Here is a 24,645-nt window from a genome sequence, read left to right as displayed (position 1 = left end):
AAGCGTACGTTACCTCAGAAGATCAACTTTTTGCTGCAGCTCAGTGCACGTGCTTTGTAAGCCGTGCGGCACTGTATTCCTCTCCTCTCTCTCTTCATGGCAACGCATGTCCTTTGGGTTACCCAGAGCAGCAACCTTCTCCCTCAGCTCTCCACTGGGCTCTTGCAGCTCCCTCTTTTCCAACATTTCTTTCACCGTGCTGTGGCTTTGGGCACGCTTGTCTTGCTGACCCGTAAGTGCGGTGGCATGTTCTTCCAGCTTCTTAAGCTGGCGTCGTAGTCTTAACTTGTCACTGTGGGCATCTACGTTTCCTTGTGCATCTTGTTCTTGGACATCTTCCAGTTCTTTAACTCTTTGGAGGAGCTGTGTGTTTTCCTCTCTGAGCTTAATACTTTCCAGTTTACTTTCTTCTAGTTTGCAATGAAGGCTTCTCAGCTTACGCAGGTTGTCTTCTAGCACTTTATTTTTTTCAACTAACTTTATCATTTCAGATTTCAGATCCTCATTTTCTACCTGAATTTCTTCTTGTAGTGACAGAAGTTCAGCCTGTGCCACTGATCTGTCTTCTAACTCTTCGACCCTTTTCCAAAGTTGAGCTATTACACTTTTCAGGTCACCCTTTGTTGAGCCGGGAGGATGATCAAGCTGGAGAGAGGCTTCACTCAGTTCTTCAGCCTTCTCAAGCTCCACCTGCAGCTTCAAAGCATCAGAAACAAACCCTTTATTTTTGGGAGCTATTCTGTGATTTAGCAGATGATCCTTCTGCTGGTTAACATCATTGTGCAGCATTTTTGGTCTGGGAACTCTCTCAAGAGTTTTCTCGAGATCTCTCTTGTTTTGCAGCAGAGGCGCCCAAGAAAGCAGCTCTTGGTTCTTGTCACAACCCTGATTGCCATCAGCTTCTGGTGCTGCTTCGCTTCCTTGCATCTGACACAGCTGCACCTTGAGTGCACGGCCACCTGCTCTAGCTTTACCACATGCTTTCTCCAAATCTGAATCAATCTCAGTCATCTCTTCCAAGTCTGTAGCATCAGCCTCCAAAAGCAGAAGGACATTCGAATCTGTTCCCTTCTCTGCATCTTTACAATCCCTGGGCAACCCTTCAGAAATGGGATCTATTTCATCTGGCAGCTGAGATTGTTCCGAGCCAGAGTCGGAGCAGCCAGGACCGGGAGGTCGCACGGGCTCCCGCTCCGCAGCTTGCAACCTGTGCCGCAGCCTGACGATCTCAGCAGCCATTCTGACGTTTTCCTTCACGGCTTGCTCGTGCACTCTCTGTAGGTTTAGGAGAACATCCACATCATCTCCCAGAGGTGCCATACCAGAAAAAGAAACAATTTTGCTCTTTGCTTTGGCATACTCATTTTCCAGGATCCTATAATGATTTTGTAGTGCAGAAAAGCTGTGAGTCTCCCACTGCAGCTTCCGTATTTTCTCTTGAAGGTTTGAGATTTCCAAATTCATCTCGGCCTTTTCTGACTCTGCTCTTACACAAATGTCTTTGTTCAAACTCTCCAAAGCAAGAAGCTTGGAATTGAGTTGTTCTTTCTCTTGCTTATGTTCACTGTCAAGCCTCTCCAGCTTTTGCCTAACCAGCCTCCCATTTTCCTCCACCGCAGATATACGCTCTTCTTTGTTCTTTAGCTCTTTCTTGTAGTCATTTTGGAGTTGTGTTATTTCATCATTCAGCTTTTTCTCCTGCTTCTCAGCAGCATTCCTTAGGTCTCGCAGCTCCTTCTGAAGTTGCTCTCTCTCGCACATGAGCTTGTTCACCTCCTCCTTGAAGTTTTTCTCCAGGAGATCTTTCTCCTGGGTCAGGGCAGAAGAAATGGCCTTCTCATTTGCCAGACTTTTCTTCAATTGCTCATGAGCTTCAGCAACCTCCTGAGCAATTTCATCCTTTTCAAACTCCCACTGAGATTTCTCCTCTCTTTGCTGTTCGGCGAGTTCACGCAACTCTCGCTGGTAACGTCCTTCCAGATTTTGGATTGTTTCTTCATATTTATTCACAAGTGTTTGTGTGTCGGCAGAAAACTGAGTTTCTGCATGAGATGCTCTTCTGTTATAGTCACTTTCCATTTTTTTCCTAAACATGGTTAACATAATATATTACTAAACTCTGGGCTGACTCAAAGAGATTCAAATGGCTTTTCAGGATGAATAAAACAAGCTGAAAAATTACTTTTTCACTGAGTATTAGATGAAGTACTATTTGACGGATGTTTCCGAGACCTAAATTTAAGGCAATTTGTTGAAACTTCAAAAATAAAAGTCTAATTGCCTTGGAGAAGTATAACTCATGAAATGTCCTCAGAAAAGGTTTCATGTACTATATATGCCCTTCTGTTCTTGTGATCAGATTTGTGGGGGGCAGATGTTCTTACCCCCATCTCTCCCTGTCACCCCAGGATGGTCTCCGTTTCTTTTGAGACTCGATCCTGGCTAAAAGAATTTCCCAGCCATCCCTTCATTCTTCAGAAAAGAACAACTCTGAAAACCCAAACGCTTTAAAAGTACAAAGTGGGGATTTGTAAAGCACAGGGATCCTGAACAGAGCTCCAATTAATCACGTCTAGTTATGCTTTAGCACTATTGTTGCCTCAGGGTGAGCTAAAAATCAATATAAGTATCTGTTTGAGAAAGGTCAGAAGAAAAAGCCCCTGGATAGCAGCCCAGTGTCCTGGAATAAAACGGCACTGCACGATTAGTACGCTTGAATTGAGCGTCAGGAGTCATTTCTGCACCAGGTTCACCTTGGTCACCAGACCAAGCCATCGAGGTCTGCACACACCACTACCGTCCCCACCAGCGGTGACACTCACCTTTCCTCCTCCAGGTCCTGCTCGTGCTTCCGTAGCAGCTCTTGTTGGAGCTCTTCCTTCTCCAGGGCATGTCCCTCTGCCATCCTTTTCAGCTGCTCGTGAAAGCCACGTTCTAGCTCTCCCTTCTCCTCCTGTAGCGTCTGCACTAAAACTCTCATCTTTTCTTCCACCCAGACACCATTTTGAATCAGTTCTTCCCGTTCTTGACTAAACTTCTCGTTTACTTGCTCCAGTCTGGCTCTAACGTCTTCTTCGTGCTCCTGCCTCAAGAGTTCTTGCAGATTGGCTTTTTCCTCATCAAAATGCGTTTGTAATTTGGTTTTCTCATCATTATATTTACAGTCAAGCTTTTCTTGCTGTTCTCTGAGTGCTGCTGCCTCTCCTTGCAGTTCTGCAATTTGATTTTTAAGGCCAGTGATTTGCTTTTCCATGACGTGCATCTCTTCAGTGTACTTCTTCCTCATATCCTCTTGCTCCTTTTCACAGTGGATTTTTGTCTCATCTAGCTGCTTTTCATAATGGCTCACCTACAAAAAGGAAACCAGATTGGATTAGTTCATTTTTTACGGAGATGTTTTCTCAACATTTTGGTATTGTGTATTTCCATATATCCTACCGAATATTTTGATTTGCACGTTAGCATCTTACATTGATTTCCCCTGCCAAGAATGCTAAAGTGCTCAGCTTAATTTCTTACTGGGATAAAGATAATTATTCTGTAGTACCCTATGAAATTCATGCTTTTCCATGAAGCAAATTTGGGGGGGGGGGGAGCAGCAGGAGAAGCAAAGCAATGAGCAATTTTCAAGTCCTAAGTAGTTTTGCACATTGCAAGTGGGCTCTTGATTTCACTGATTACTTTCTCAAAACCTTCCCCAAATTAAGAGGCAGATGAGGCCTTTCCCTTTAAAAAGGTTTTTTTGTTTGTTTGGGGTGGTTGGGTTTTTTTGTTTCAGGGGGTTTTTTGTGGGTTTTTTTTTTTTTTTTTTAGACAAAGCCTTAAGAAAAATTAATTATTTCAGGGTAATAATGATTTGGGGGTAATATTTTATCAGTTTTCTTACCCCACTCCCACCTCAGCTTCACCCCAATACAGTTCCAGTGTACCTAGGTTACGCCATATGCAAAATGAATAGATTGTAGTTCTCTAACAATTATAATTATATAGCCAGCTCTCATCTGGAGGCGGGCACTGGTCTGACAGATACAGTGGAAGCCTGACAGGATCCCCCGACTTCTGGTCCTGAACCGAGTCCCGCAGAACGAGCGCGGCCGTCTCTACACCACCGCGCCTGGTAGGTCTCGCTTGGAAGCAGCAGATGAGTAGATAAGCCCTGGGGTGGAGCTGCCCCAGCCTCGTCAGCCCACCTCAACCCAAGCTTTCTCCACGTAGAGCCAACGGAGGTATTCCTGCACGTGTGGCAAGATTAATCCCCAGAAAACGGACAGCCCACTGCCCGTTTTCAGTAGCAGAGGTATCATAACAGCAGCGTTTCCATACTCCCACACCAGAGATTGCGTTTCAACGCCACCAGACTGCACAAGCACAGCGTTTAGCAGCGGAGCCTCCTGCCAGCAACCCTTCTAACCCACAATTATCCCATGCCAGCAGGAATGAAGTGGCTAATTCAGATGCAGCAGGCTTTCAAGACAGGAAACGCAACGCTGCCTCGGAAGGGCTCGCTGCTCTCTCGTTAGCGGGTGGGCGGCACGAGGATCTACGGCAGCGTTCATTCAGCCCTCCCCACCGCCCCTCTACTGCACAGCAACGTGCAGAAGGAGCAGGGAAGGTAGAGGCTCAGATTCACGGAAAGGTTATAATTTGACCAGGAATTAAAAGTCCTTCTTCAGACCGTTCCACCTGTATGAAGAGGCTGGAAAAGTTGTGAAGTTTTGGGTTAAGTTAAAGTAGCTTACTGTGTCTTCAAGCTCCTGCTTGAGGTGATGTAGATCCCTGTGATGTTGTTCCTTCATTTGTTCAATCGCCATTTCTGCCTCTATGCTCATATTTAATGGGTTGCAGTCTTCTGAACCAAGTCCTTTAAAAATAGTAATTATATACATATTCTTGAAGCCCAAAGAGATACATTCTCAACAGAATTATTTCATCAATTTAAATTTGTTTAGGCAGCTACTTGCAGCTCTCAAACTCCCATCGCACACAGAGACAAGAAACTGAAAACGCTAGTTTCAGCTTCAAATATGTTACAGCAGCCGTATTCCGCTTAATGTTAAATAGCGAAACAGAGGCGGTGGCTGAGCCTCACTGTGAGGATTCGGGGAACTTTTTATGCCTCTGAGATGTTATCATAAATACCTACAGCGCAGAAGTTGGTCATATAGAAGTGCTTTACCTTGGTCAGGCTCAATACCGCTATTGCCATGACTTTTCATATCAACGTCAAACTCTTCCGACAGTGAATTTTTCAGCGAAGGCCTGAGCACTTTGCCTTGGGCACGGTACTCCTCCAGCTCCGAGTGCAGCTCATCTATCTGGTCTTGCAGCTCCTGAGAGGGGAGGGGGAAAAAAAAAAAAAAAAAGCAACTGAGGCAGCTGAGCATCTGTACATCACCGCACTCCCATGCCGAGACATTTCAGAGGGAATTATAGTAGTAAAGACTTGTCGATAACCCTGCCATCATGCCACATCCTCTTAGCAGCAGCACAACGCCCTTCTCCAGGTTCCAACCTGTGCCAGTAACAGATGTGTTTCTTACTAAAAGAGCAGAAGCATCTTCAGACTGAGAGCCTGTATATATTCTGCCTCTAGAGCACACCATGCTCCAGGACTTTCCACTTGACTCTTCCTTCCTACGACCTTTTTTAAACAACAGCTTAGGAACGGTTTCAGATGGTCAAGAAATTCCTCCTCAAACACCATCTACTTGCAAAATCAAATCAGAAGCAAAAGATCAAATTAGGAAAGAAATACCCTCGTTACTGCATTTACCATCTGGTACTCCTGCCCGCTTGCCAGAGGAATAGCCCAAGTATTTGTGCCAAGTGCTCAGTGAATGGTGTTTATTGAGGAAAACGAATCCCTGAACGTGTAAACACACAATCTGCAGATTTGAAAGGTTCAGAAAGTGAACCCCGAATACCGATTCATATCTGACAGTACTAAAAAAAAATTTAAAGTAAATCAATTGCATATTCAAGCAATTTATTATCAAGAAGCATCAATTCAGCAAATATTTCTAGAAAAATCTGTGCTTTTAAACTGCAACTTCTTAACGGAGCTACCATGCTATTTCAGATTAGAGAGCCTTTCGCCAAGGTAGTCCTTTATTGAACAAAAAGGATCCTGCAGAACAGATGAGCCAAATGCTCATAACTGTAGTAGTCATCAGAAAACAAGTATGTAAATAGATACTTGCAAGCCCACCTTAAAGAAGTATTCAGCCATACAAGATTTGGAGAGAAGACAAGCTTTATGTTTTCAGTTTTATTTTAAGCAAATACTACTGCTTTGAAAGATAGATTTGGATATATCTTATTTCTGCTGTTAGTTCCTGCAACTCTGAATCCAGATTAGGGGAAAAATTATTTCATAAATCAAAAAAACCAGCTATAGGGTGCAGTAAGGGCATTCTTGGCGAACACGGGCAGACGGGTGCTGGGTCTCCAGCCGTGGACTCCACTTACTCTGCACTGCCGCTCGTACTCGCTTCTCATCTGCGCCAGCCTCTCCTCCTGCAGGAAAAACTCCGCGCTGCTGGGATCCAGGTCACCAAACTGAAAGGGCAGCAATGGGATGCAGTTACTCTTCCAAACAGCCCCGCTCACGGCAGTCTGGGTGCCATTCGCAAGCAGTCCTGCAGCCTGCGCCCTCTCCTCTCGGTTTTTATAATTTTAAACGCAAAAGCAACCTCCCTAAACAAATACTAGCTGCTCTCCCACCCTCGCTCGCACGCTAACTTTGATTTCAGACCACAGCTTTCGAGCTTAGCGTATGCACATCGCAGCTTGATAAATAATCCCAGCTTTAAAGAAGTCTGGAAAACAGATGCTGGGTGAGAATCCCAGTATACGAGCCTTTGTCTATAGATGCACGCCACTGAAATGCCTTCGGAGAAGCTGATATTCTGACGAGTTTATTGTAACACAGCCGCGATCAGCTGTTCACCTCGGTTTTCACCCATGTTTAGCAGAGTGATGCCACGTAACACCTAACACCTCGTGTATCATCTTCCCTAGAAAGGACCTGCACATTGGGTCTATCCAAAACTACGTGCTGGGATAAAAAAAAAAAAATCCCTGCAGATCTGTGGGATAATTGCTTTACTGTAAGGCTCCCTTCTGTTAATTAGTATAAAACTACAGCTAAAGGTAGCTTTAATTTCCTTAACTGGAAGTCAGTCAAGCAGTCCATGTCAAAGGCAGTGCCTTGGTCACATCCGGATAGGGACCCCAAGAGCCTCCGGCTGTTAGGTAAATTGGCAGCTCGAGTGTAGTAACTGAGAAGCGATTTAATTCTGGAAGCATACTGAGAAGAGGAGGATTTACCTTCTCAGCCAAGACGTTTTCCAAGTTCCTCTGCAGTTTGCTCGTCAAACTTTCACACTCGGCCAGTTTTTCTCCCGTTTCCAATAGCTCGCTTTCCAAGCGGCTGTTTTCCTGGACCAAACAAAACCCATGAACAGGCTCAGCATTTGGAGAAGGCAAACATTAGCACGTGGTAACTCATGAGAAAAAGAGCAATCTCCCTGTCAAGTCAGAGCACGACACCGTTACAAGCTTCAGCCAAAGACGGGAATTGTGAATCCGCGCACAACCCTTCCTGCTGCAGCAGAACAGATGCTCGCACGATGGCCACCCCTTCCAAAGCTGCTCCCCTGAACATCTCTAAGGGTGTATTACCTCCCTCTGACTCTCACCACTTTTGATGTCGTTTGTAAGACACCACCATTACCTTTTTTTTTTTTTTTTTGAAAAAACTAGGCAAAAGTTAATTCTATGGTAAGGCAGTGGTCAGATAAGAGTTGTGACTTAAGTGTTTTCTAAAGAAAATCTAGGAAAAGGATGTGAATCTGTGGGTCATGGGTGATACCGTTGCATTATGCAGCAGATAAATTATCAAAAGGCTTAACAGCAACCTTGCTTTAGAGATGGTTTTTTGGGGGGGTTTAAAGCAATATTTTAAACTTTGTCAAGACGTATTATCTTCTTGCTAGACAGCCGAGGAGCCAGCGAGGCAGACAGCCCATCCAATAGCTGTACTCATGCACACGCTGCACACGATGGCAGCAGAGATTTGAAACGGAGCCTTACAAATCCAAGGTGACCCAAAAACCGATTCTCACGGACGCGCCTCTATCTTACCACCAAAATCACTTTCAACTAGCCCGGCACGCACTGCGACACATCCCCTCAACAAGGCTCCTGGGCATCCTTGCCTTTTGGGGGGAAAACCACGGCTGCATTTAGTCCCCGTTACCTTCAGGGAGAGGGCGAGGCGGTCCCGGATGTAGTTCTCATCAGTTTTCAGCTTTTCTATCTCCTGCTCCAGCTCCAGCCGCTGTTTATTAGCCTGCTGCAGGATTTGCTCCCTCTCTCTCCGGAGCTCGTTCTTTAAAGCTGCAATTCGTTCCTTGTACTCCTCGTCCAGCTTCCTGTGAAGGCATCGGAGGTAAGAAGAGCTCGTAAGAAGGAACAGATTCCGCTGCGAGTGAAGCTTGGTGGTATAATCAGCAGGCGTGAAGCCACCGCCTCCGTCAGAGTCCCTGCAGTGCCGCGGCAGTGATCCCTAAGGAGAGGGGAGGGGTGAACCGGGACACCGTACCTGAGGTTGTACTCGTTCCGGCGCTCGATCGCAGCATGGTGGTCGTCCACTTCGGAGGCCATCAGGGATTTCAGCTTTTCGGCTTTTTCCAAGTCCGACCGCAGCTTCTCTTTCTCTCTGGCCACTTGGTCAACCCGCTCCCTAGGGTAAGCGCAGCCGCCCTGGATTAGGTCACCCCTCCCAGCTCCCCCAGAGAAGGTACTTGTTGCAAGAGACTTGGTGGGGAAGAACAGCTCGGAAAGCTCTCCAAGGGTCTTTTACCATCAGCCGGGTTTAGCCACCAGATATGACCTCGCACACATAGCTCTGGACCTGTCTTGATATCCCCATTGAGGACCCGAGGCCCCAACAACAAACTCCCCAGCTGTGGTCTTGCCCCCCCCCCAGTTGCCACGTTGTGCCATTTTGCCAGGCCCCTTTCTGCCCCATTTACTTGTTCTCATCGCTTTATTACCTTTACCGCTTCATCCTTACGCTACCTCCAACCTGGTTTTGATCACAAGCTTGTAAAATCTGCTACGTTGAGCAGCTTCCTTGATGGGAACTCGACAACAAATCTCTCCACCGAGTGAATGTAAAAAGGTATTTAGACACGTCGATGCAAGCAAACAGCGGGAAGCTGCATCTTGTGAGGTTTCACACGAGCAAAGCGAGCAGCTCGCAAGCACAAGCGACAAGCCAACAAGTAACAGAACACGTGCGGTCTTAATGACCGGCAAAAGTCATCTATTGTATTGCACGGAGGTGGATGCGTAAGCTGATAAACACCAGCGCTATCGAAAGATACACGGCGCACACAAGCCACCAGGGACAACTGGAGCTTGTGCACGTGGCAGGTGGACGCCACAGTCCCACACCGGGAACGAACCAACGCAAAACCGAGGGTGCAATGCTTCGAGCAGGGGGCTCCAAAGTGGGGCGGGCAAGATGATCCATCGGTGTGTGGGAAGAAGCATTTGAGCTTCAGTAGTACGTGTACATAATTTATAAATTAATAAATATACCTACAGGGAAATGTTTCCCATCTCCTACGCTCTCTCACTGGAAAAGCCCGCACGGCAAGTCCAGTGCAGAGTCAAACTGTTGACTTTCACATGAAAAAACTGGGGGTGCGTGGTGGTTTCGTACCTCACCCACACCTCTAGCACGTGGCAAAACCTACGTAACACTACTGCAAGAAACCAGTTAGGATTAACGGCACTGCTCATCATGTTGCACCAGCCTCTGTCTTAAGATTTGCATTCCTTGGTCATTGCAATCTGCAGCGGTTATTGATGGCCGTTTCCAGATTGCAGAGTGGGGCTGGAAACAGCCTGCTGCTTTGATTTTTAAAATATATTTTTTTTTCCCCCCTGCAATAGCCCCCAAAAAAACCAGTTTGAGAGTGTTACCCATGCAAAACGAGAGAGTTGAAAGTTTCTGACCAAGCTAACGGAGAACCTAACCTTGCAGCGAAACGGCAGTGCCGCTCGGAGAGGTGCTACGACCTGCCGTTAATCAGCTGCCACTTAACGTCCTGCTTGGCCAAACGCAGAGGGCAGAGAGGAAGCGGCAGAGCCAGCGATCCTGGTGACTTACAGCAAGTGTCTGATCTCCGTTTTGAAGCTTGCCAGGGCTGCCTGGTGGACTCCATTCTTCGTTATTAAAAGCTCGTTTTCTAGTGCCAGCGTCAGCTCCGTCAAGTTCACCTTCCCATCCAAGCTGAAATCCAAAGCCTGCAAAACAACACCTCGTTAGAGCAGAACGAGCTTTCCCGCCCCGCAGGAGCCTGGAGACATTTGTACACGAAGTGACAGAATAAGATGAGGAGCTCAGAAAAGATCTTTGCTTGTTGATTAATCTGTCACGAACGGCTTTGGGGCAATAAAGCAGACATCTCCGCCACCTTCCTACGTTAAAGAGCTGCTGCCAGCTGCGGAGATGGAAAGTGTCCTGGTTGTGCTGCAAGACCAACAGGAAATTAAGCCCACGCCTCATTAAAAGTATTCATTCTCTAGGGCACCTAAGTACGCTTTTTACACATACAACTACTGCAAGAAAGCGGCTGAAGATGTTCATGTTAAACAAAACCAGCTCTTGCAGTGGAGACAACACGGAAGGGGGCATTTGATAGCAAAGATCCCACCTCTTCGAAAATAAATTATTGGCAATTGCGCGTACTTTCCTTCAAGGTAACTCTGCGGGAGCGCAGAAGGGCTAGTGCTGGGGCTGAAACGCTGGAGCGACCACCCCGGCGTCGCCGGTAACAAAGCGAGTTACCGTGCAAAGCAGCAGAGAAGGTAAAGGTGTCCCACGCGAGCCTGGTGAAAGCAGCGCCGGGTGATCGAGGTGGCCCACACGAGCCCAGGCTACGAGTGAGTTTTAAAGCCGGAGCAATGGCAGAGTTTATTACAACCCGGATGTTCAATATCCACGCGGATGTTAAATGCCGTCATCACTGCCGGGAATCCAGCGATGGGCTCGGGACAGACACATGAAATTATCTTTTCCCATCCGTGGCTTCTCGTGAGATGGACAGGGAAGGGGTTTACTTCAGGTATCCAATTTGCAACCCACATTACCCTTTTACTCCATATAATAAACCACTAATTACTGGGCAGGGTTTCAAGTGCTGTCTTCCACCTCAGCACAAGCAATAATTCAGGTCATCCCAGTGCTAAAAGATTTGCAGGTGCAGCTATTCAGTGAGGTAAAGGAATTAAATTGCTTTTTACAAATATAGGTGACCTCTTTGAGCAACGCTGGAAGACACTTTACATTTTTATCATTAACTTCTAGCTCTCTGGGATGCACCAACATTTCAATAAAGGAAATTACTGGAAATTTCCCAGAACTCTTGTTGCTAGTACTGGGAATTTTAAAGGTGGGGGGGGGGGAATCCAGCAACAGTTCATCATCCCACACCAGGGGGGAAAAAAAAAAAAAAGGCAAATAAAAGGGGTGAGATGGAGCTGCCAGTTACCTTCAGGATCTCCTGGCTGTTCTCTATGCCCTCCTGGTGCCAGCAGTCGAGGACGCCCTCCACGCAGCCGTAGCCCATCCCATCATCCAGGCTGGAGAAGAGGCAGAAGCCGACGGTGCTGGGCATGGCCGAGGGGGTGGTCGTGCGCCTCCCGCTTTCATCGAAGGACTGCGGGGAGAGGGGAGAGGGTGTCCAGAGGGTGGCCAGAGCCAGGCGTCTGGCCACCCCGCCACAAGAAAGGCTTACAAATGTAATTTTGCTAACGGTACTCTGGAGATTAAGGCTTAAGGTCTGCTTTTCCTCCCTGCCAAGCAAATACCCGGCGGGAACGCTGCCCCTGACCTCACGGCACCGCGGCGCAGCCAGGCGCTTCAGATTTAAAATAAATCCGAGGAGCAACAGTTCAGAGCTGCCCTCGATGCTGCCAAAGCAGTTTCCACTGTCCGTTTCTGGTTTCAAGCGGCAGCTCCCCTCAGAAGCCCGCAGGGAGTACGCGCACAGGTACCTTTGCTGTAGCCCCCAGCCTCCGGGCAGAGATGGGTAGCAGCTTTCAAACGTTAATTTTTATTTTTTGAAAGAAGAGCTGCAGGACCTGCATGCCCACGATCTCCAGCTCTAGCCCAGGCCACCGCTTCCCCCTGCAGTCGGTTTATGCTATTTACTTACTGCACTTCACAGCTTGCAAGAGCCATCTCCACGGCACCTGACTTTCAAGAGAAGCCACCTCCCCTTTACCATGAGGGTGTTTTCTGCATTATCCCCCCCCCCACACCCCAGCACATCCAGAGGAAGCCTGCAGCAGCTCCACCGTCGCAGCCGCCCCACCACAGGGACAAATGGGGAGGAAGAGGAGGAGACAGGCTAGGTGGAATTCGCCCAGGATTTCTCCCCTTCCTCCTGCTTTTTCCCCAGGATCCGCCTCAGCTCCTCACCTGCATGGAGAGGTGTCGTTTCAGCTGTCTGTATGGAGTAGACGCCGAGGGTGTCAGCGACTTTCCGTTTTTAAGCAAGCCGTAGAAGAAGTCCTCTATGCTCATGGTGCCGTCTTGCTCCAGGTTATGGAGCACCTCTTCAAGCACCTGCAAGCGACAGGGGATAGGAATCACAGCTGCTATTGCCAAAACCACCGCGGTAACAATTTGGGACAGCAGAAAACATCCTATTCCCTAAGACTCAAAAAAAAAAAAAAAAAAAAAAAAAAAAAAAGAAGCAAGAGTTACCTGGTACACTGCAACACTGGTAGAGCAATCTCCATCCAGAAAATTGCAGAACCACACACACTCCTAAAATCCTGCCTGTAAAAGCGTGTAAGCCTCCATCTTGCGAGGCAGCATGAAAAAAAAACCTCGTTTCATTCTGCTCTCGAGACAGGGTGACCACAGGAATTCAGTGCAAGGTAGTGAGATGGAAGCCAAAACCCCAGCAGCTTGAAGTGACCAGGCAAAAAAACCCCACAGTAAGACACCGCGAGGTTATAATAAATCTGGTTTATGCTTCAGAGCAGTCTGCTTTCTGAAAAGCAAGATCAACCTTATTAGGACTAGAGATGTTAAGGGTAGTCCCTTACTATTTCTTTGTCTACAGGGGTTTTTTTTCCATTTTCTGCCTTAAGATCCTGAAAACATTTTGTTGCAAATGCTGCAAAGGAATACCTGCTCAGAAATACCTGCTTTATGAAGGAAGTTATTACAAGCCATGTTATTTTAAGATGCAAAACAGTCTGATTTTTTTTTTATAAAACTGAATCCTAAATTGACAAGAGACTTTTTTGCTAGAGAAATAATTTTCTCATGGACTCTTCCTGCAGGACAGAAACAGCCCAGAGGCCTTCACAAAGTCAGAAGCAACCACGTATGCATATTTTAACTCATATTTACTGTCTAGCTAGAAGATTTCTGGGATTAAGAAGACACGCTTGGAATCTAGGATATGTTTTTAAATTCCAGTTGACTCTGCGATTGCGTGAGAAGACACGCACGCCACGGTGTCAGTAAGTCTGGCAGCTGCCTTCTACTAGAGCAGCCTCCCACGTCTGATGGTTCGACACCAGCAAACTCACTGGAAAGCTGCGAGCTGGAAACCACCTTCCAACCAGCACTTGTGCTTTAGGTTTCCGGTCAACTGCAGGACAGGCTTTGCGGGGACCACGCTAAAAATCCAGGCACGTGCGCTGGTGTAAGCGGGTCCGTACCTGGCCACTCACCTCCCCGGCTGCCGTTCGGAGCCCGTACTGCTCGCAAATGGAGACGAGCTTTTTCCGGTTCAAGTGGCCGTCCCTGGTGATGCCGAGGTGCTCGCAGACCTCCTGCAGCTTCTCCTCTATCCAGTCCGGGGTGGGCAGCGAGGTGCCGGGGGAGGCGTTCAGGTCATCCGGGTTCCAGAAGCGCAGCTGCCCTGGAAATGGGGGAAACTGCTCCGGTTTCTGCCCGTGAGTGATCACCAGAAGACCTCGTGGGGTTTTGCACGTCACGGGGCAGCGGGCACCCCCTCCCTCCTTGCTTAGACCCCACAGGACCGTTTGCCCTACCTCATCCTGCACAGAGCACTTGTAATTTTGAGGTACGACAAATTCTGGCTATCAGACCCTACCAGAAGGAGCAGATCCTGCTCAGCATTCAACTCGCATGTGCCACCACAGGCGAGGGAGCCCTGAGTCCAGGCGCAGGGTGAGCTGCAGCCAGGACCATGGCCAGGAGATCTCCGGCGATGTGGATGAGTCCGATGGCCAATGTGAACTGGTGGCCAGGGGAAGCGCAGCCCTGCCACCTCGGCCGCTGGCATGGACAGAGAAGGGATTCCTCCTCTTCCGGGCAGTTATGGGATCAAGGGAGAGGACCGAGCAAGTTGCATATCCTTGACTAGGTCGAGAGCTTCAGGGGTTGCCTGTCTCCATTAACGTCACCCTGCCCTCCCAGGTGGACCTGCCCAAACTCCCATACCCTTTGAATGTAAACTGCAGTGTATGTTTTGATCCAAGTACTTCCAAACACCCCTTCAGGGGAAGGGAAAAACCCGATAGCCTTCAGCTGAACACATTTCCTCTACCTCCAGCAGATGCCTGGAGAGCAGCAGTCTCACCCAGCTGGAAACGCTCACTAGACACAAAACAGCCAGAGCTTGCTGAGAGGCCACCTCCTTGCACCCGCTACCTCACTCTGGGGCCGGAAAAAGCAGGTTGTGGAGCAAAAATTTAGTCCCTTTGGGTGGGGTAGGGGTTAGAGAGCGGCTGAAATACAGAAGAGGTGTCGAAGCAACTAAACGCATCTTGGTGTGCTGCGGGTTAGTGCCAAAGCCTGCCAGCCCGGTGCCAGGAGAAGCGCTGAGAGGAGCTTGCTGTGACACTGCTAGCCAACGCTGCGGGGTCCCCCTCGAGCATCCCTGCCCGAACCTTTAGCCACATCCCAGAGCAAAGCGGGACGTGTCCCCACTGCTGTCCCCGAGCCCCGAAAGCTGTGTCCATGTGGGACAAGGAGCAGGGCAGGATCTCTCCGCACCCCGGGGGTCACCCCGCTCTCCCTTACGGGACAATTAGGAAACATTTAACGACTGGTCCGTGCTGACATCTAGTGCCTACAGTGCTCCACTACAGCCAGCAGCCCCCAGGGCAGGACTGGGGACCAGGACCACCCCCGGCTGCTGCTCTAGGGGTGCTGGGGCCAGGGAGACCGGGAGCACACACAGCGGGGCAGCATTTGTGCCGGGCAGGAGGAAGTAAAGAGGGCAGAGAGAGTAAGGCACAAGACTGTGCCCTCCGAGGAGCCCTGCTTTAGCTTTCATTCCCAGCTCGGGGCTTGCTTGCCCCACGCACGCCTTCCCGAGCTCTGCACTGCACCAGGCTGGGACCGCTCAGCGCACCCAGCCGGCCTGGGACCATCCTAAAGTGCTCCTCGGACTCATCTTCAAAGCTGAAAAGATAATAAGCCCGTACAAGCGCTGGGGTTTTACAAATGCTGGGGTTTGCTCTTACCCTCGGCCTCATACTCCTCGCTGTCTCGCGTCTTCCAGTGCTGGGGAGAAAACAAAAGGTTCCTGAGTTATTACTATTGCAAGACATCACCCATATGAAAGAGACTCTGCGATCAGCATCAAACAAGCTACAGGGCTCCAGCGATGCCGCCAGGCTTTCATCTCCTGACTCCCCACAGGCTGGGCTGACAAGCCACAGCTCTTTGATGCTGCCTTTTTCTGGCACGCGAGGTTCTTCGGCGAGGATAAGCCACAGCTGCGGCTAAAGACACCTAAAGCCCCACGAGTGACCCACAAGAAGTGACAGATCAGAGTCCGGCAGGTTGATGGGGAGGGAGAGATTTGCCCTCCAAGCAAACCATGCCGCTTGTCTTAGAGGTATCGACGGTCGATGAGGATGCAGGGCAGGTCATGGGCTGTGCATAGCCACCACCTGAGTTTGGGTTACCCTTTCCTTCCAGCACCCTACCTCCCCATTGCAGAACAGCTGTCCGCAGCCCGCGTGGATCTCGTACGCAGCCAGCCTGCAAGCCAGGACACGAGCACAGCACACAGAGTCTTGAGCATCCCCATCGTGGGGAGCCCTTGGAAGATATTTGCGTGGCACAGCACCATCCCACAGCCCTACGCGCCACCCACGCCAGCCGCAGAGCCTGGGAGTTCTGGACACCAGTGAACAGACATCCACGGCAGGTAATTAAGCCGCAGGGAGCCCACCCACGTGAGCGTGATGGGGACATCTGCTCCCAGAGCACGTGCGGTCTGGGAGATGAAGCTTTTGTTGCTTTATGCTTTCCCTTTTGACAAGGGGCACCCCTCTGCCTGCAGAGCTAGAGGGTCAGCAGCCTGCACTCCAAAACACCTCCACTAACTGCAGCTCTGGGTCAGGAGATGGAGCCGTGCTGCCAACAAGCTCTCTGCTGAGCTAGCTAGAGGAAAAAAAAAACAAAAAACATACTCTTTGCTGGTCTTAAGCCATGCCGCTTCCTCTGTGGCAATACCACATCAGCTTAGGTGGCAGCAGGAGCAGGGCAGAAGTACGTTGTTTAAAATGATTTCCACGTGTACTACATGTTGTCTCGTCTCTACCTCCCTTGTACCAGCCGAGGGTATTTACTCACACGCGACGCTCAGCGATATTAATTTCTGGTTTAGCAACAGCATCGGCAGATGTTACTGCTCCACCGTTACGAGCGGATACTTCTGCATGCACGTGACTGATGGATTTGAAGTCAAAGTCACCCAGGACATAAAGAGGCTCTAAATCATCATATAAAAGTTCAATACATCTCATTCAGATTACAGCTAAAAGCCATTAATCTACAACATTACCATGGAAACTGGATTAGGTCACCGGACTTTTTTTAGCTCTGCTGCTCGCTCCCGTTTCATCTGCTGGACCGTACAAGGGTCTTTTGCTGCTGCTGCAGCATCTCGACGCACCCCTCTGCTTTCGGGGCTGGTCACAGGGCAGGAATTGGGGAGAGCCTTGGATGGAGAGGCAGGCTTCACCGTTGCTTTCCCAGCCAGGCTTCAGGCAGAAATCGGCCTGCAGCTCTGCTGGATGTTCTGGACAAAGCCAAAAATGTATATAATGCTGCACTAGAAAGCTGCAGATTTTGGCCCAAACAAGTGCTAGCACCACCATGGAGGCATTGGGGTGGCAGATTCCTGGTTTGCCTGATAAACCATCAGGACAAGCACACAAAAAAGCAGGAGCTGAGGCAACAGGTACCGTCAAGTTACCATCTGCAACGGCAGAAAACGGCCCACGTTCCCAAAAATACATGAGCTCACACCATCCCCGCCTAGAAGTGCCTGTACGTGTGCGATGGCCAGCTTGGTGCTGGGAAAAGGTATCTTTGGGTGCCCTGCAGCCACTCATCCTTGGCGGGGGGCACCGAGGGGACTCTGGGCAGCGATGCTCAGAAGGGGAATCCACTGCTGCATCCAAGTCTTTTTGCATAAGCAACGTATATATTATTATTTAGAATCAGATCTAAGCTACTTAGCACCAGACCCTCTCGCTTCAAGGACTCGCCTCAAAACCAAGAGCCCCAAACCACAGCACGCGGTAACTCCATAAATACCAACAACCTCAAGAGGCTGAATGTGGCGGGGGGGGAGGGGGGGGCTGCAGGCTGATAACCCACTGCCACCGACCCCGGGGAGCTTGTGTGACCTCCCTCCCCGTGCCGGGACCCCGCCGCGGAGGGCGAGGGGGTCCCTTTGTGCGGCGGGGGCTCAGGGTCGGCCACCGTCGGTGGGAGGACAAAGAGGGGCCGGGGCGGACGCGGGGGGCCTGCGCGTCCCCGTGTCAGGCACGGCATTGTTTCCCCGGCCCCGGCGGTGCTACAGCTGGATGTGGGTCACACACATCGCCGGGCCGCGCGTGGGAGCGGCGATCCCAGGAATGCGTTATTATTTGGGCAGGCGCGTGCTCGGCCGTGCCGAGGAGCAGATGGCCGCGGCTTTCAATGCCCACCGCCCTCCAGCTCGGGGCCCGGGCGAGCATCTGCAGCCTGTGCCGTTCGCTCGCGGTGGCCTCTCCCCATAATAAGGCAGCAACCTCTCCCCCCCCCGCCGCCATCTGCTTCAGCAAGACAGACCTTTGTTCTCTGCCAGAATATATCGCTAATTAAAATGACGATCAGGAGCGCGCGCTGAGCCTGTGCTGCTTTGCACGCGGCAAGGTGAGCCTTCGCACCAACGCCGACGGCCCCCGGTTCTCCCCTCTCTGCGTGCTTGCCCAGAGCTCAGCTCCCTAGTCTGAGCAGCTGGAGCAGACCCCCCTGAAAGACGGCAGATCTTCACACCCCGCTTTGCCAGTCGCCTTCAGCTGCAAAGCACCAGAGTCGTATCATAAACGCACCTTCGGTGGGGAACGAGCGCTACCCCGAGCCGTTATCTGCGGATCCCGGCTTCACAGCACGGTTGCGCTTCGGGAGCCTCACATTTGTACATCGAGGACCTGAAGACAAAGAGTTTCAGCCTGACCCCCCCCAGAAGGTTTTGCTCCGAGGCCATGCCACGCTGGAAACCGCTCTACGCAGAAGCAAACACACGGATGTCTGGGGAGCGAGTGGCTTTGGCGGGCACTGAAGGGACAGAGCTGGGCCATGGCAGCGGGTTCTACAACCTGCAAGTAGGAGAGACCTTCCCCAGAGCAGAGCCAGCAGCTGGGGAAGGGGAGAGGACAGATGCCCTGCGCTGAGGTCTGAAAGCCAGCATGGCCTGAAGGCTGGCTGCGTACCCAGGGGTGTGCTGCCGGGCACCCGGGAGCCAAAGGGTGCTGCTGCCCCACCACTAGCTTGGCGTCGGTACCCCACGGCCACCAAACCTGCTCCCCACCCCAACCCTACACCACCACCACGGCACAGATCATCGTCGGGTGTAACGCAAGGTGAAAAGGAAACGAAAGCAAGGTCACGGCACTTCCCAAGCACGCTTGGCCAGCCCTCAGCTGCTGTGGGTTTGAAAGCCCAACAAGACCCATCACCTGTAGCAAGAGACAAACAAGCTCAAGTGGCAGCCGGGGCCAGAGGTGCACACCTTCAACCACCACAAGCTTTCACACTGCATTCCTCGAGGCTTTCGTGGCTGCAGCTCCACCAGCACCACATCCATAAAGCTGCCAGAACCGCTCGTTTCTCATCACCCATTAGCCTAGTAACATCCGTGGGGACAAACTCACACGGGTCAGAGGGAACCTTGGGGTCCCTACGCCACCCTCTGCTCGCTGCGGGGTCAACGCGGAATTCGGACCCGGCTGCTCATGACTTTGTCCAGCGACACCTGGAAAAGCCACCATGGATGGAGGTGGCAGAACCTCTCTGGGCAGCCGATCCCCCGCACAGACCAGCCCTCCAGCCTCTCCTCTCGTGTTTACAGAGACAAGAAGGGGAAGGAAGCCTCTCAGACAGAGCCTGAGCCCTTTTAATTGGCACTGGTTGAAAGAAAGCACCAATTAAGCCACACTGCCCCAGTTCTCAGGCCAGCAAAACACCCCGGGCCGGAGGCAGGCTCGCGGAGCGCAGGCAGCGGCGTGTTTATACGCGCAGCAGGAGAAACCCGGGCAAAGGCTGCTAGTTGTGCCAAGCCCCGAGAAGTCAATGCTTCAGGAGTCTCCAACACCACCCGGTGTTTCAGCCCCGGGGACCCCCAACGCCTTCAAGCAACTAATTTCCATGCATACCAAGAGGATCATCTTTTAGAGATGAGATGCTGATGCTGATAAAGATGAAAAACGGGGATTTTCCAAATTCATCCTGATTTTTGCTCAAGTTGCAAGAGAATTAAGCATCCCACCTGCTCCAAAAGGTGCAACAAGAGGTCCCACCAGGAGACTGATTCAGCCAACAGGGAGCCCAGCGTGGTTACGTACCAGTTGAGTTAATTGGCTGACCTTGTTAACGGACTAGCCTTTTACATCTCCTTGACAGCTAAAACAGAGGAGTAAGAATAGAGTGGCCTCTTCTATCGAGGGCATCGCTTCCCTGGGGCTCGTGGGCAGATTAACATTGATTTCAAGGTCAGGGCAGCCCGGGTGGCCAGCACCAGGAGATGGATGAGCATCCCCGTGGTGGCGAGCAAAGGCTGCTGAGAACAGGGTAAAGAAGCTGGGTCTGGTGGAAAAAAAAACCAAACACTTTTCTTCAAGTATTTTTATGTATTTTTAAGCTCAGCTGCATAGGCATAACACTGGAAACCTGGCAATTTCTCCCTTGCTTCCCCACGCAGGGTTGGGCACCCCTCCCCATGCAGGTGGCTGCGGAGCCCCCCCATCTCTAGGAAAGCACAAGTGGAGACAGGAGAAGAGAAAGCAGCAGCATTTCTCCTTCCCACTGGAAAACTCCCACCGCACGCTCCTGAACACGCACCACTGAATTGACAAAACTTGGCAAACCGGGGCAGGCTGGAACGAGCCCAGCTCCCGGGAAATGCTGCTGTGGCCGTACGCTAACGTGTGCCACAAACCCAACCACTCTTCGCCTTTTGCTTTTCTGGTCCGGAGAAGCAAGAAGAGATTCTGAGGGTGAAAGCGCTAGCACTAAGAACTGCAAGTTTTGATCACAAAACCAGGGGGAAAAAATATTTAGGTTTTTGAGCAAGCACATGCACAGGCATAGACGGGGCATGGGGAGCTGCCGAGAGGCGTGCAGCTCCTGGGGCAGTCAGCCTTTTCCCTTGGTGCTGGGGCGCACGAGCTTTTTGCTGGGAAAATAAAACACGGAGGACTGAGCGGAGAAGGTGGTGGCTCTGGATTTAGGGCACCGTCCCAAGGCAGCCGCCTGCTGCGGAGCTCTGCCGCTCACCGCCCCTCTTCCCCCATCCCCTCTTCTGGAGGGGATCGGAGCCACAGCCGGGGTTTTTGCGGATGAACTAATGGATGAGGACGCGCTCCTTCTGCTTGCTTAGCTCCCAGTCCATACTTCGTTAGCCACGGAGGCAACGTTACAGCCCTCGCTTAATTGCTGGCCCGCGCCACAGCCAGGAGCGCAGGGAGGCCGGCGGCGCCGGTAGCCGGTGCACGTCACCGCGCCGCCGCGTGAGCTCGGCTCCTCCTGGCTTCCCACGGGAAGTGCCGCCTGGCACGGCTGATCGCTGGGGACAGGAGAGGAGGACAACCATCGCCTTCGCTGGCAAGACCCCAAGGATATCCAAACCCCCTGAGGATGGCATGGGGAGCAGCGACGTCTGGCGGGACGGCTCACCCCAGCACCCGGCCCCTTCCCGCTCACCTCCTCGCAGCCGCTGGAAGCGATGTGCGGGGAAGGCGCTTCCTCGCTCAGCGGCTCGATGACGGTCACCTCGGCAAAGTCCTCCACCGACTCCTGGAACTCCGGCAGGGACCGCCGGCCGTAGCGTTTGCTGCCTTTGATGTACTTGGGCTGCGCTTCTGGGGAAGAATCTGTGAAATTCAAGAACAAAGTGCATCGGTAACGCGATTTTTGCGGATCCAGTCTGGCATCCCAGGGCAAAGGACTGGTTTGGCTGCAGTGTTTTGAGCACGAATTGCCACCACCTTTCCCCCCCAGGCAGGCACCAGCAGCTCGCTCCTTTCCAGGAGCGTTACCCTCACCGTGCTATCAGGTCCGATGGGTTGGAATCGGTCCTGCTCCCAAAAAAACCCAAACCAAAACAATGCTGCTGCAAAGTGGAATCAGGGCTCCATCTTCCTCGCCCTTCCCCAATCCCCAGATCAAGTTTAACAGATTCCTCTGTTAACAGGATGGGGAACAAACCCCCCTCAACCTTGCAAACGCAGCCTCGGATGGAAAGTCAATTAGGTCTCTCCTCCTTGCGCTAATCTTCATTAGCGGCGACGGGCAGGTTTAATTAGGGACAGCATTGCACTTAGGCAGCTCAAGTCTCCAGATTATGCAGACACCTGGGCGACCGCCGGTGCTTTCGGTGGATTTAAATCACAGCTCGATTAAAAGTGTGAAAACAATCGGGCAAGTGGAAAAAAAAAAAAATTGAGCAAGTTTAGAGGCAAACGTCTCCCGGGGGCCAACACGAGCAGCTGATCGGGGCCATGGCGGGGCAGGTCCCAGCTTGTGCTGTGCAACTAATGCCAACTGCAAGGTCTAAATAACCCTTTGGAGTCGTCATCTAATTACAGGGGGCTCCGCTCGCATTCCCCGGCTCCAGCTTCCTGCAGCAAGCTCCTGCCTTCGGGGACTGAATTATCCGGGAACACTCGCAGACGGGGATCAAAACAAAACACACACACACACAAAAAAAAAAAGCACGTTTTGGGCTATTTTCAGTGAGAATCATCTGACGTCTGGAGCAAGGGGCAAATTAAACGGAGGACCAAATTAACCAGGGATTCAATTAGGGAAAGGCTCTCCGCTGTGCTTTGTTTCAGTATTTGCTAACCTTACCGTCGAAACCCCCCCAGGACTCGATCATCTTTATTTTCCGCCACTTGCAGGGCACCGAGGCAGCGGCAAGAGCAGCAGCTTTTAAAAATTTTATTTGCAGAGCGCTCCGGTACAAAATAAATGCAAGAGCACAATACTAATAAGGTGCGGGGAAGCCGTTCAATCATTGACAAACAGTACACAGAAAGCAGCGGGTCTCTAAACCCCCCTGCCCAAACGCCTCCTTGGATAATATTCCTTTAGATATGGAAGAAAGCTTCAAGCTTGTTAGAGGAAAAAAATATTCTGCAACTTAGCTATGCAATGAATTATAAAATACACGGGACTAGGAGTCCTTTGATTCCTCCAGCCTCGCACTCCATCCATCCATATTGCAGCTCTAGGGAACAAACCCGGCGCCCGTGTTTGAACAAGGCCATTTTAACAAGATTTGCTGCAGCTGGGACTCGCACATGAAAGTTGCGTGATGAAGTGCGCCGATAGAAAAATCGCAATGAGACAGGCTGATTAAGTAAGAGCCCGAGAACAAAAGCAAACCTTATCACTCCTATTAAAGCCTGCCCGGTGGTGAACAATCTCCATCGAGCAGCTCTCTCTGAAATGCTAATATTTGCGGCTACTCATTCACCCATTTATTTTCTCCCTGCCATCTCCGCGCCCTTGCAGAAGAGGGCTGGGGGGCTTTGATTGGGTTTGGTTTGGTTTTTTGGGGGGTTTTTTTGTTGTTTGGTTTTTTTTTTTTAAATAATTTTTCCTCCTCTCAGACAGCAACGCACCTCCACGTACACCTGTCTTTGCAAAGACGTGGCGGGGAAAAGAAGCCGATATTTAGCAGTAATGACGCTATGGCTAAATTGCCTTCTGGATTTCCCAAGGCTCGGAAGAGTCCTGTTCCCAACCCCTCCCCGGGAGTGTGTTTAACCACGGTGGCAGCTGAAAATCCAGCTGTCCATGGAAACATCGGTGCCTTCACGCCATGCCACCCTGCAAGCGGGGAGCGGGAGGGTCTCCCCGCTTTTGTGTTTTAAGCATTTGAGGGCTGGCAGCTGATTGCCCTCTCTCCTCTTTGGTCTGAGCACCTGGGGGTGCTTGGTTTGCCTTTGCACTTAAAAAATTATGAAGGCTGAGAACATCCCTGGGAGGGAAAGGTGACCCTTCACAGTTTGAGAGGAGCAGAAAGTTTGCTCCTGCCTTGCAAAGCTCTGACTTTGAAACAGGCCGTGCCTGAGCCCAGCTACCGAGGGCACCCCAGCTCGGGCACCCCCAAAATCCCATTTCAAGAGCCAGGGTGCTTTCGTTAACACTGGGTTACAGCTCTTCCCCCGCAAGCCCTCGTGCACCTTCATGCCGACGGCCGACAAGCGCACGGTGCAGAACAAAGCCCTCGTGTTACAGGGCCACGGGCACCTCACCGGTGTAAGGGATCACATCCTGCGGCCCCATCCCTGGGCACGGCCCCGTCTCCTTTGCAGAAAGCCCCGCGCATCATCATCTCCGGACTGGGTGTGCATGGATACCTCCCGTACACGCAGCATCCTCTGAGCCCCTCCGCCCTCCCGCTTTCCCAAGGCGAACCCTCGGCACAGCAGCTGGTGCCCTTGATGTTCCCACCATCCCCAGTATTTAGGGAAAGCTGAGCACAAAGCCAAAACTCACGAGGAAGGATGGAAAGAGCTGCTCAACCCCCACGTGCTTTCAAAGGTACATGAGGAAACAGGAGGGAGATGTCAAAAATCAATGCTTCTTTTGAGACAGATGCACATGAGACAGCCCCGTGTGCTATTTATCCCCAAAACTGTACAATATACCCCGGTACTGAATGCAGAGGGTACCTGTGGTACCTCTGGTACCCCCTTCTGCAACCAGCAGCAAGGTGAGATGCTGCTTCTCATAGGCTCTTGCCATTGTGGGGCTGACAAGCTATCAAGAAAGGGAAAAATAGAAAAAAAAGAAAATAGGTCGAACCCCCTCCCTGCTTCCTACAGCCCTCGGCAACGCACGGGCTTAGTAAAACACACACTCCGGAGCTGGCGCCTAATTAGACACTGGGGTCTGATCTGCCCCCCCGAACTGCCCCTGGGCTGGGGGTGAGAGCGGGAGCCGTCAAGACAACAAGCCTCTCACCTCCCTACGCCACTGCCCCGGGGGGGGCGTTGTGGACCCCAAAGTGCCCCCTGAAAAAAAAAAAAATCCCACCTTAAATCTGCATTTCACAAGAACCC

General features: G+C 51.0%; 1 protein-coding gene across 12 annotated transcripts in view; it reads right to left on the bottom strand.

The window, feature by feature from the left end:
* The window catches only part of NIN (ninein), a 65,040-nt gene that overhangs the window by 23,507 nt on the left and 16,888 nt on the right, over positions 1–24,645 (bottom strand). For 9 of the 12 annotated variants that reach the window (XR_008577404.1, XM_054827859.1, XM_054827861.1 and 6 more), the window contains exons 4-17: positions 21,275–21,444; positions 15,535–15,574; positions 13,771–13,961; positions 12,500–12,646; positions 11,568–11,735; positions 10,184–10,320; positions 8,606–8,746; positions 8,261–8,435; positions 7,330–7,440; positions 6,469–6,558; positions 5,177–5,330; positions 4,740–4,861; positions 2,823–3,349; positions 14–2,086 (exon numbers count right to left, since the gene is read on the bottom strand). Coding sequence is in view for 11 of the 12 variants with exons in the window: in XM_054827859.1 (XP_054683834.1) it covers positions 14–2,086; positions 2,823–3,349; positions 4,740–4,861; positions 5,177–5,330; positions 6,469–6,558; positions 7,330–7,440; positions 8,261–8,435; positions 8,606–8,746; positions 10,184–10,320; positions 11,568–11,735; positions 12,500–12,646; positions 13,771–13,961; positions 15,535–15,574; positions 21,275–21,444 (4,246 nt within the window). In the remaining variant the exon portion in view is untranslated. The remainder of the gene's footprint in view (positions 1–13; positions 2,087–2,822; positions 3,350–4,739; positions 4,862–5,176; positions 5,331–6,468; positions 6,559–7,329; positions 7,441–8,260; positions 8,436–8,605; positions 8,747–10,183; positions 10,321–11,567; positions 11,736–12,499; positions 12,647–13,770; positions 13,962–15,534; positions 15,575–21,274; positions 21,445–24,645) is intronic. The other 3 variants (XM_054827867.1, XM_054827868.1, XM_054827866.1) reach the window with 1 other exon arrangement.

Source organism: Grus americana, chromosome 5 (genome assembly GCF_028858705.1).
Source record: "Grus americana isolate bGruAme1 chromosome 5, bGruAme1.mat, whole genome shotgun sequence".
In the NCBI taxonomy this organism is placed as follows: Eukaryota; Metazoa; Chordata; class Aves; order Gruiformes; family Gruidae; genus Grus; species Grus americana.
This window is presented reverse-complemented; position numbering and strand designations above follow the sequence as displayed.